This window comes from Acomys minous (genome assembly GCF_964271855.1).
Source record: "Acomys minous genome assembly, chromosome: 2".
NCBI lineage: Eukaryota > Metazoa > Chordata > Mammalia > Rodentia > Muridae > Acomys > Acomys minous.
In genome coordinates this window covers 19062633-19075035 of record NC_140484.1, presented here as the reverse complement: position 1 = coordinate 19075035, position 12403 = coordinate 19062633, and the positions used below count along the sequence as shown (strand labels likewise).

The following is a 12403-nucleotide window of genomic DNA, read 5'->3' as shown; positions in this document are numbered from 1 at the left end:
ATGGAGGTCAGAAGAGTGCATAAGATCCCTTGGTATGCTGGGCATGGTGGTGCACACCTGTGATCCCAGCACTCAGGAGGCAGAGGCAGGTGAATTGTTGTGTGTTCAAGGCCAGCCTGGTCTACAAAGTGAGTCCAAGACAGCCAAGGCTACACAGTGAAACCGTTTCAAAAAACAAAAATAAAAATAAAAAAATAAAAAAGATCCCCTGGTACAAGAGTTACAGATGTGGTAAACCACAACGTGGGTGCTGAGAAATGAACCCTGGGCCTCAGAAGGAGCAGCAAGTGCTCTTAACCACTGAGCCATCTACTCAGCCCTGTGAACGGATGTATTTGGGGAGGAGGGTGTTGGTTTGGTTTTGGTTTTTTCTGAGACAGGGTTTCTCTGTGTAGCCTTGACTGTCCTAGTCTCGCTTTGTAGACGAGGCTGGCCTCAAACTCACAGCGATCCACTTGCCTCTGCCTCCGCAAGTGCTGGGATTAAAGGCATGAACCACCGTGCTAGGCTAAAAACCCCATAAATTATAAACTGCTAGTATTTAAATTGTTCCATGTTCCCTGTCTCGTTTTATTTATTTGTTTTTTTCTTTTAATTTGGCCTCAACCTCCTTTTTATTATTTAATTAATTTACTTATTTGTTTTTGGTTTTTCGAGACAGGGTTTCTCTGTGTAGCATGGCTATCCTAGAGTCGCTTTGTAGACCAGGCTGGCCTCGAACTCACAGCGATCCGCTTGTTTACTTTTATTTTATGTGCACTGGTATTTACCCACGTCTGTGTGATGGTATGAACTCCTATGGAACTGGAGTTACAGTGGTAAGTTTCCATGTGGGTGTTGAAAATTGAAACTTGGTCCTCTGGAAGAACAGCAGTGTTCCTAACTGCTGAGCCATTGCTCTAGCACCTTTATTTTTATTTTTCTGAGACAGGATGTCATATAGCCCAGGCTGATCTCTAATTTGCTCTGCAGCAGAAATTGGCCTTGAACTCCCAACCCTTAGATCTCTGTCTTCCAGGTTCTGGGACTATGGGCATGTGCACCATACCTGGTTCCCTATCTTACCTAATACACCTGATAAAGAGCTACCTTGACCATACGCTCATGAACAATGAATGAAAATGAGGAGGAAACTTATCAAATAAACTAAATGAAAAGACTTTTCTATGATGAAATATAATTTTCTTTTTTTATTTTATTTTTTTAATTATTATTATTATTATTATTTTGGTTTTTCGAGACAGGGTCTCTGTGTGTTAGCCTTGGCTGTCCTGGACTCACTTTGTAGACCAGGCTGGCCTCGAACTCACAGCGATCCAGCAGCCTCTGCCTCCCGAGTGCTGGGATTAAAGGCGTGCGCCACCACGCCCGGCTTTCTTTCTTTTTTTTTTTTTTTTGGTTTTTCGAGACAGGGTCTCTCTGTGTAGCCTTGGCCATCCTGGACTCATTTGTAGACTAGGCTGGCCTCGAACTCACAGCGATCCACCTACCTCTGCCTCCCGAGTGCTGGGATTAAAGGCGTGCGCCACCACGCCCGGCTTTTTTTTTTAAAGATTTATTTATTTATTATGTATACAATGCACATCAGATCACATTATAGATGGTTGTGAGCCACCATGTGGTTGCTGGGAATTGAACTCATGACCTCTGGAAGAGCAGTCAGTGCTCTTAACCGCTGAGCCATCTCTCCAGCCCGCGAATATAATTTTCAACAAAGCAGGAATACAAAGGATTGTCCTCAGCTTATAAAAGCCATCAGTTTGAGTCCAGGACAGCCAAGGCCACACAGAGGAACCCTGTCTCAAAACAAAACAAAACAAAAAACAACAACAAAAAAAGCCATCAGTTTGGCCAGGTGTGGTGGCGCACGCCTTTAATCCCAGCACTTGGGAGGCAGAGGCTGGTGGATCGCTGTGAGTTCGAGGCCAGCCTGGTCTACAAAGTGAGTCCAGGACAGCCAAGGCTACACAGAGAGACTCTGTCTTGAAAAACCAAAAAAAAAAAAAAAAAAAAAAAAAGCCATCAGTTCAAAACCCACAGCCAACATCAAAGATCATGATTTCCCTAATCATAAAGATGAACATGTCTGTTATCATCACTTCTATCTAATCTTGCTTATAGAGATTCTAAGTAGGGAAATAAAGACATAAAATAAATGGCATCTAAATTACAAAGAAAAAATTCTTGGAGCAGTGCCAAATGCTTGCAATCCCCACCCATAGGAAACCAAAACAGGAGGATTGTCAGAAACTCTAAGACACTCTGAACTACACAATGAGATCCTGCCTCAGAAATGGGGCGGGGGTGGGAGTGGGGTGGGTTATTTATCTGTCAATGATTAATTTTATTTTTTTTTTTCCGAGACAAGGTTTCTGTGTAGCTCTGGCTGTCCTGGACTTGATTTGTAGACCAGGCTAGCCTCGGATTCACATAGATCCGCTTGCCTCTGCCCATCCCCCCAACCCATGCTGGGATTAAAGGTGTGTGCCATCACACCCAGCTAATTTTAATTTTATAACTCTGTAGAAGTGCAGCTTGCCTAGATTTGGACATTACTTTCTCCAAACTGGCTCTGTTATAAGGAGCTGTAGCAGAGCCAGAACCTAGCACTTGGGAGGTCGAGGCAGGAGGATCAGGAGTTCAAGACCCTCTTCAGCTACAGAGTGAACTCTAGACTAGATGGGGCTACAGGAAACTGTGTCTCAAACACTAAGGGTAGGGGAGACTGGTTTTTCCTCTGTTCTGACATTCTTTCCTCTACACTTGACAGAAATGAACCAAACTCTTTCTTTAAATGTTTAAGGTTACATTTATTTATTTAACATGTGAAAAAGGCGTTGAAGTGGAAGGACAATTTGTAGGCGTTCTTTCCTTCCGGCAAGGGTCCTGAGGACTGAACTCAGGTTGTCAGTCCCAATGGGAGGCATTTTTTCCTCTTAGTCATCTCATCAGCCACCCAATTCTCCTTCTTCTTCCTCCTCCTCCTCTTTCTTCTTCAGTGTGTATGGGTGTTTTGCTTGCGCGTGTGCCAGTGCACCACACCTGTCCCTTTTGCACATAGAGGCCAGAAGAAGGCCTTATATCCTCGGGAACTGGAGGTGAAGATTGTTGTAAGCCTCTGGAAATGGTGAAAACAGATCCTCAAGAAGAGTAGCCAGTGTTCTTAACTGATGGGCCACCTCTCTCGTCGTTTACTTACTTTTGAGCTCAGTCTCACTATTTTGTCCCAAAGTAATCTAAAACTCACTGGTTTGAGCAATCTTCCCACCTCTGCCTCTCTAGCCAAGGGTAAGCCCGGCCCCTGAGCTTGGCTCCTGCACAGAACTAGAAAGTAGCTGCCTGCGTACTTCATTGGCCTGTGTGCCTGTGTGCAAATGCTTTGTGACTAATTTTGTTTTGTTTTGTTTTATGAGACAGGGTTTCCTCTGTGTAGCCTTGGCTGTCCTAGACTCGCTTGGTAGACCAGGCTGGCCTCGAACTCACAGCGATCTGCCTGCCACTGCCTCCTGAGTGCTGAAATGCTTTGTGACTAATTTTAAAGCAACTTTATATTGTACAATTTACATATTACAAAGTTCACTCGTTTTTGTTTTTTGGTTTTTTTTAAGTTTACAACTCATCTTTCCTCCTCCGCCCCCCAGTGGTGAAACATAAATTAGGACACAAGAGTTCATGCAGCCAGGTTGGCCTTCCGTTTGCTATTTAGCCAAGAATGGTTATGAACTTGTGATCCGCCTACCTCATGTTGGGATTACTGATACATTGTCAGCACACAGATGTCTGCTCCCCACTCTAAGGTGGAGGCAAGAGGATCAAGAGTTCAAGGTTATCTTCAGCTACACAGCCAATCCAAGGGGACACACCAGGCCCTGCCGCAAAATAAATAAATAAATATTTAAAAAAGAAAAGGAAAAAAAAAAAGACTTGGTTAACCATTAATTCAACGACGCTCTCTGAAACAGTTAAGATGGCCCGGGCTCTGCCTTTATATAAACAGCTCACCATTTCCCTCCCTCGCTATCTCCATTTGGCTGGCGAATTCCTTTAAAACACACACACACACACACACACACACACACACACACACACACACATTCCATATTACAGTTCCTTACAAAGGGCCAGTAGTCGTGGCAGCCTCAAGACGCCCTGGGGGCCCAGTCAAGAAACACTAATATGTGGGCATTTTGAGGCCCTTTCAACCCAGCCATCCACATCAGACAAGGTCTCCATCCTCCTTTCCATCTTTGACAACGTTCTTTCCCTAATCGCCAAACCCATTCCTACCCTCACTCCCTCTCCTTTCCATCCTCGCCTGAACCTTAAAAAACAAAAAACAAACAAAAAAACCAAATAAACAAAATAAAACAAAAAACCCCGCCACCTCCTAAACCAAACCACTTGACGAGCTGAGGGGAGTATGTGGAGGTGTGTGTGGAAGTGACTGTGTGTGGAAGGAACCAATAGAGTCCCCCAAGGTGTCCAACTTGTGGAAGGCCAATTAGGCCCAGCCAAGGGAACCAGAATCAGCTTTCCAGTGCATCCTCGCACACAGTAGGCACACTGATAAGCCTCGGGGGCAACCAGGCTCCACTCTGTGCCCTGGTCCTGCAGGCTCCCCACTACCAAGGACACAGCACCCCCCGGTCCCGCGCGGTGGTAGGAGCCGCGCGACGTCACCCATTGTTTACAAATCAACCCGAGCCGGCTGCGTTCCGGCTCCCGCGGCTCGGAGACGCGCCGTGCGACTGCCCGGTGGTCCCGGCTTCCGCATCCCAGGCCCGACCCGGCCCGGGCCTCCGCCCCGCTTCCGCCCCAGCCACGGCCCGCCGAACCCGCGGGCACCCGAGCCGCCAGCGACGCCCGCACAGCCGCGGGGGCCCGGGCGGGGGGCCATGCCGTGCGGGCGGGAGGAGGAGGAAGCCGGCGACGAGGCGGAGGGGGAGGAGGACGACGACAGCTTCCTCCTGCTGCAGCAGTCGGTGACTCTGGGCGGCTCGGCGGACGTGGACCGGCTCATCGCCCAGATCGGCGAGTCGCTGCAGCTGGACGCGGCGCACGACGGTCCGGCCTCGCCGTGTGCTGCCCCGGACCCTCCGCCCCCGCCCCCGGCCCCGCGGGTGTTGGCGACGCTGCCGGCTGACACGGCCCGGGCCCCAGCGAGGCGGCTGCTACGGCCGGCAGCGCCAGCGGAGGCCCGGGACCCGGCGCCCCCGGGAGCCGTGCGCTGCGCGCTTGGAGAGCGCGGGCGGGTGCGGGGCCGGGCGGCGCCCTACTGCGTGGCGGAGCTCGCCACGGGCCCCAGCATGCTGTGTTCTCTGGCCCCGCAACCCGGCCTTGAGGGGCCCCCAGGGACCGACAAGCCAAGCATCCCGCAGCCTCTGTCGGGCCCGTGCCGGCGGGGTTGGCTCCGGAGCGCAGCCGCGTCCCGCCGCCTGCAACAGCGACGCGGATCTCAGCCCGATTCCCGCACCGGCGACGACGATCCGCACCGGCTCCTGCAGCAGCTCGTGCTCTCGGGAAACCTAATCAAGGAGGCGGTTCGGAGGCTTCATTCGCGACGGCTACAGCTACACGCAAAGCTTCCCTCGCACCCGTTCCTCGGGCCTCTGTCAGCCCCGGTGCATGAGCCGCCTTCGCCCGGGAGCCCTCGCGCGGCCTGCAGCGACCCCGGCGCTTGCGCGAGGAGGGCGCGGCTCAGAACTGGAGAGGACCTTCTTGTCCCTGGCAGCTAACAACCAAGGTGGCCACAGCACCAGCCTCTAGCTGGGTACCAAGGGGTTCATCCAGGGCTGCACCCTGCCCCGGCTAGTGAAGGACTCGAGCATTTGAAAACAGGAAAATAAGCTAAGGAAGACAGCCGGAAGATCACAAATATTTTTTATGGGGTAACTGAAGTTGAGAGCTCCAAACTGTTTGAAATCCACGACTTAGGCTTGTTTAAGGGACATTTTTATAGAGCGCACCGCGGGCTGTCAGCAGGACTCCTTTTTTGGCATGATCCGACCTAATCGCTGCAATTCCGCGCAGACTCTGGGCAAGCGGGCGACCACGTGGCCACGGTGCATGCTCTCAGGATCGGATCAGCCAGCCCAACAACGAAGGACGATGATCCAGTTACTGTACTTTTCAGGACTGGTTCCTGATCCACTTTGGTGGAAGGGGTGACAAGAGGACGTAATTTTGAGAAGCACCCCAAAAATGCCACACGTGAACATTTTACAACAGTTTAAAAGACCATCTCTTATCTTGCGGTGCTGGTTTCAATGTAAAACATTCGGTACCACGAAAGGACCCTCAGGCTGAATAGAAGTAACTTTTCCTGTTCCTTTTTTTGCACCTGATTGCTGTTACTGGAGTGTTAAGGGAAAGTTGTACCCCATGGGTGTCGGGTGGTGGTGGGGGCAGCAGTGAGCGGTGTTGGGTGATACGATATGGTGAAGCACGTAGTGGACTTTCCTGCCTTCCTAAAGTGTGTGTGATTTTACAGGCGACCGTCCCTCCTTGGGTTCAAGGTCACTGTTTCTGGGTGTGCACCATGTTGTGGGGTTCCAGCACAGAGAGACTAACCGGGTTGCCTTTCTGGGAGAAGAGCACACTGTTTTGCAAATGCTGGGGTCCCCTATAGAAGCGCGCCACCTCCTGGAGCGGGGGTGGGGGGTTGGACATCTGTGCTTCCCTCCTGAGGCCACCGTCGCTGCCTCTCCTCTCGGCATGCACAGAAACTATCTTGAGACGGTGACCCCCTTGCCTCTGCTGCCGTACTCAAGCGGGGTGGCGCTGACAGTCCTAGGGGACTGGGTAGGTTCCACATAACGGGCACTCCAGGGACACAGCTTGGGACACCGTCTCACACAGCCGCTTATAATGGGCTCTCGGGGCCATTTGTAATAACAGCTGCAGTTCCCCGGATAGACGGAGTTGATTTCCTCCTCCAGATCCTCCCCCAGCTGTGCCAGCTCGCCTTTGTAAGTGAAGGAAACCGAGTAGAAAATGTGACCCTCCAAATGGAAAAGCTGCAGGCTTTTTTGCTATTGTGGCTGTGAAGTGCTTGGAAATACTGTTCACTCTGAGCGACCGCTTCGTTTTAGTTTTACCGAGTCAATGGCTTGTTCAGCATCCAGATGTGACTGTTGACGTATCTACACTTCGCACCGGAGTGACTGGAATTGTGTTTGTCCTGATTATAGGATTTTAACTTAACTGAAATAACTGTTTTTGAATAAATGTGTGGGGGTTTTTTTTTTTTGTTTGTTTGCTTTTATTTTGTACTTGCCTCCAGTGGGAAAGATGTACAGAAGACGACATCTCTCTGATCTCCATAAACATGAAAACACTTGAAATCCCTGTCAGTCTGCCTCTCGGATGGTAATTAGAGACCTTTGTGTCTGAGCAGCTCACTAGTTAGACGAGGTCTGCGCAGCTGGGTGTGTGTCAGGGCTGGCATGAAATTAAATGAAAGTGAGGTCAGGTTTTGGACCAGTCCCATTCACCAAACCTCAGAGCCGTTTGGGTGTGTGTGGGGGGGCGGGGGGATAACATCAGATCACCAGGTCTGCAGTCTGGGGCGCTTACTGCCCCTCCTCCCCGCCCCTTTCTGGCGCCATTAAGTGAGCTGGTGATAAGGCGCTACTCAAGATGGGAACCCCACGGTAGGGGCACTGTTTGAGATCTCACTAAATGAATCCTCTCTCTTGGCCATTAGTGCATTTACTCCCATTCTCTGCCAGCAATGACACAACCACTACTTCGATCTGTCCCCTCAAGGAAGGAGCTGAGTTGGGTAGCAGAAAGGGTGCCTTGTTTTTACATCCACTTACAAAGTGGGGACGGACCCTTGGAGAAGCTTGGGGACTCTGGTTTTTCCATTTCCTTGCCTGTGCAGCAGGGACAGTCCTACACAGTTCCGGTGTGATGGCTGCCCAGCATGTGGTAGAGAATGGTCGCTATCCCTTCCTTTCCAGAACTGGCTCCAGGTAGCCAGGTGACTGGGGTCCTCAATGGTTTGGTTCAACAGAAACCCATTCGTTGAGATTGCTCTATCTTGTGTCTTCCTGTCAACTCTTGTTTGATTCAGTGTACATCTTAAAAATGCCAGATACGTAGTCTCTGAGGGGCAGCTTCAGAGCATCTCAGGTAGGTCATTTCCCAGGACCTGCCCACTAAGGAAAGGATGTCTGTGGGAGACTCACAGACAGTGCAGTGCTGAGGTTCCCAGCCAGAGTCCTTAGTTATGAAAGGACTTCTCAGAGGTCTGGGTCTGAACCATCCAGGGCTTTCTCTCCCTCCCCAAACTGGTTGTGATGGAGGCCAGCTTCTTGGAAGAGCTGGGTTCTTGGAGGCATGGTAGTTCATGTTTATGTCCCAGCACTTGGTAAGCTGAGACAGAAGGATTTCTCCAAGTTCTAGGCCAGCCTCGGCTACAGAAGGAGACCATGCCTATAAATTAATACGCAGCCAGAGCTCACCCAGTACAGTTCCTGGAAAAATGAAACGGAAACCAGGCTTGATATGTGCTCATCATAATTCCAGCCCTTGGGAAGGCACAGGCAGGTGAGTCAGGAATTCAAGGTCATCCTTAGTTACATATTGGGGCCAGCTTGGGCTTGATAAGGCCCTTTCTTACTATAAGTGTGTGTGTGTGTGTGTGTGTGTGTGTAAACATATTATCCATGAGGTACTTTAAATGCAGTACAGTTCTATACACCTCTTTTTAAAAAAAAAAAAAAAATCCTGCCAAGGACTGAGGAAGCTAACTGGTAGAGCTCTTGGCTAGAATGTGCATGGTCATGAGTCACACACACACACACACACACACACACACACACACACACACACACCTGCCAAGGTAACCACAACAGCATGCGTGTAGTTCCAGCTACTGAGGAGGCTGAAGCAAAAGGTGTGAGTCAGCCCTAGGGTTTGTATTTTTAAAGATTTGTTTTATGTGTATGAATGTATGCCATTCCGTTGCCCGATATCCATGCCCGGTGCTCTCAGAAGTCAGAACGGGTTCAGACCCCCTGGAACTGGAATTTCAGATGGTTGTGAGCCACCCCGTAGGTGTTGAGGACCAAATTCGGGTCCTCTGCAAATGCAGTGATTGGTCCTCACCGCTGAGACAGCACCCAAGAGTTTGCCACCAGCCAGGGCAGTACGGCAAGACCCAGCTCACCTCTCCCTCACCATCCAAAGAGTCTTCAAAAAGTGTTTACACTTAATAAAAAAGTAAGCAAGTAAAAATTATAGATCTTGCCGGGCATGGTGGCACACGCCTTTAATCCCAGAACTCGGGAGGCAGAGGCAGGCGGATCGCTGTGAGTTCAAGGCCAGCCTGGTCTACAAAAGTGAGTCCAGGACAGCCTAGGATACATAGAGAAACCCTGTCTCGAAAAAAAAAGAAAAAAAATTATAGATCTTGTCAAGTTCCACATACCCTTAGATCCTTTTTTAGAGTAGAATAGGTTAGAATTTATATAAGTGATTAATGTTATTAGAACTACATATGCCTGTGTGCACCAAGGTTAGTGGGTTGAACCCCAGCGTTTCATGAAAATTAAGCAAATATACCCTAATGTATTAGGCCATCTATAGATGATCGGCAGCCCAGGAACATGGGCCAGACAGAGTGATTCTCTTACATCACTGGTGACTGATAGCTATCAGTTCAGGCCTCTTTCCAGGTGCCCCGCACCATTACAGCCATTACAAAGGGTCCAACTTTGTCTACTAGGTACCTCTGTGGTTGTCCAAATTGCTGACCTTGACATCAGAATGCTGGAAAATGTCTCAAGCATGCAGACTGAGCTGTGGAATGCCAGGAATGCTGGAACCCTTTTGATTTTCTGAGACAGGGTCTCCCATAGCCCAGGCTGGCCTTCAACTCGCTCTGTAACAAAGGCTGGCCTTGAGGTTTGTTTGTTTGTTTTTTGACACAGGGTTTCCCTGTGTAGCCATGGCTGTCCTGGACTCGCTTTGTAGACCAGGCTGGCCTCAAAATCACAGTGATTCGCCTGCCTCTGCCTCCCAAGTGCTGGGATTAAAGGCGTGCGCCACCACGCCCGGCTGGCCTTGAGTTTTTGATCATCCACTTCAACCTCCCAAGTACTGAGGTCACAGGTGGTACTGTGTCCTGAGGGTTGAGCCCAGGGCTTCCTGCATGCTAGGCAAGAATCTACAGCCAAGAGGACCTCCTTTGCCCAATGTAACCATTTTCTTACAACATATTCTGCATACTATGAAGACAGCTGATAACAGAAGATGCCCGGGTGAGATAAAAGACCAAAGCTACAAACTGAATGAAACAACTAAAATTAACCAACTAGCAAATAAGTGATTTGGGTTTATTAAAAAAAAAAAAAAAAGGCACATCTTATAGAACACTCCAAAAATCTGCCACCCTAAGATCATTCTAAACTTGATTTAAATGCTCTTTGAATTCAATTTTTATCTCTGCCCCCCCCCACTGCTTTTTTTCTTTTTTTCTAGTTCTTTTCCCAGCTTAGAAGCAGGAACATGGAATGAAGATCAGACAACACTTTCCTATCCAGCAAAGTCTGTGTTGAACCCTGTGATCCCTTCCTCCCAATCAGAAGAGAGTTGCCTTGGCAACCAAATTACTAACTCACTCAATTAGCGACCTTCCCCCCCCCCCCTTTTCCACCAATGCTCAGTAATCACAGAATGTCAGCCCCAGAGAGCTCAGGCTTTGCAGGCTGCCTGCCCCGCCCTCCAGAGATGGAGGTGCATGCCACGCAATACTGTGAAAGCTGGTACAGGCAAAGAAGAACTCTCCTGGGCAGTGTCCCCCAATCCATCTCTGAAAGGAGTGCCCATGACCTGCTCTTGTGTCGCTCAGACACAGGAAGCAAAGGCTGGGCTATAGACAGTCCTCTGAGGCTAGCTGTAGGTTTTGGAACAGGGTCTACAAGCTCATTATGTCAAAAATTCATCTGCAAAACGGGATAAGTACAGAGCCTAATTTGTAGAATTGTGAGAGATTTGACAGTCCATAGGAAGGAAATGGAAAAACAAAACATTATTCCTGTTTGCTTCTCTCGTTTCTCTCTCTCTCTCTCTCTCTCTCTCTCTCTCTCTCTCTCTGTCTCTCTCTGTCTCTCTGTCTCTCTCTCTCTCTCTGTGTATGTGTGTGTGTGTGGGGGGGTGCTTCTCAAGAACTGGGATTATAAGCAGTTGGCACTACCTCTGGTTCAGGACACTGACCGCTTTGGTCAGGCATGGTGATGCACACATCTTTAGTCCCAGCACTCGGGAGGCAGAGGCAGGTGGATGTCTGTGAGTTCGAGGCCAGCCTGGTCTACAAAGGGAGCCCAAGGCAGTCAAGGCTACACAGAGAAACCCTGTCTGTGGGGGGGGGGGGTGCTGGCAAGAAATCTCGGTGAGTAACGGTACTCACTGCCATTTCTGAAAACCTGAGTTTGATCCCTGGACCCACATGGTAGAAAGACAGAACCAGCTCCCATAAGTGTCACAACCCTTGTGTGTGCTATGGCTCGTGCATGCCCACACACATACACATAAAATTAATGTTTCAAAAAAGACACAGGGCCGGACGGTGGTGGCGCATGCCTTTAATCCCAGCACTCGGGAGGCAGAGGCAGGCGGATCGCTGTGAGTTCGAGGCCAGCCTGGTCTACAAAGTGAGTCCAGAACAGCCAAGGCTACACAGAGACCCCTTGTCTCGAAAAACCAAAAAAAAAAAAAAAAAAAAAAAAAAAAAAAAAAGACACAGGGAGCCGAGCGGTGGCGCATGCCTTTAATCCCAGCACTTGGGAGGCAGAGGCAGGTGGATCACTGTGAGTTCAAAGCCAGCCTGGTCTACAAAGTGAGTCCAGACAGCCAAGGCTACACAGAGAAATCCTGTCTCAAAAAACCAAAACAAATAAAAAAAGACCACCACCAAGAACAACAACAACAAAAAAGACACAGGGAAGCCAGTGAGGGGACACACACCCATAACCCCAGTGCTTGGGAGGTGGAGGGAGGAGAATGACAAGTTCAAGGTCATCCTTGCTTATATGGCAAGTTCAAGGGCAGCTTGAGCCACATGAGCGCCTGTCTCAAGTCACAAACCAAAAAGGCGCAGAGACTGGGCTTAGAGCTCAGGGGTTGCACACACAAGGCCCCGGGTCTGACCTGCAATCGCTTCAAACCTGTCTCCCCTGAGGTCGGACCACTGGATCTCAACTCCAGCTGCAGTTTCATAGGAAAGTGTTAATGGTAGCTGAGACTAAAGACACTGTCCAGATGTTCACCGCAGGAGGAGCAGAGGTCACGGTCTAGCCAAACCAGGGAAACAATTTGTTTGGACTGTGTACAGCTGAGGCAGTTGGATTATCACAAGCAAAGGGTAAAGTGGGCAGTAAAGCCGGCCTGGGGCGCA

At 49.7% G+C, this 12403-nt stretch overlaps 1 protein-coding gene across 1 annotated transcript; it reads left to right on the top strand.

Moving 5' to 3' along the window:
• The first annotated feature begins 4662 nt into the window (after positions 1-4662).
• Positions 4663-7242, top strand: FRAT1 (FRAT regulator of WNT signaling pathway 1). The gene has a single exon (XM_084754864.1). It carries the CDS (start codon positions 4896-4898, stop codon positions 5733-5735), a length of 840 nt encoding a protein of 279 aa, XP_084610990.1. The 5' UTR covers positions 4663-4895; the 3' UTR covers positions 5736-7242.
• Positions 7243-12403: the final 5161 nt, after the last annotated feature.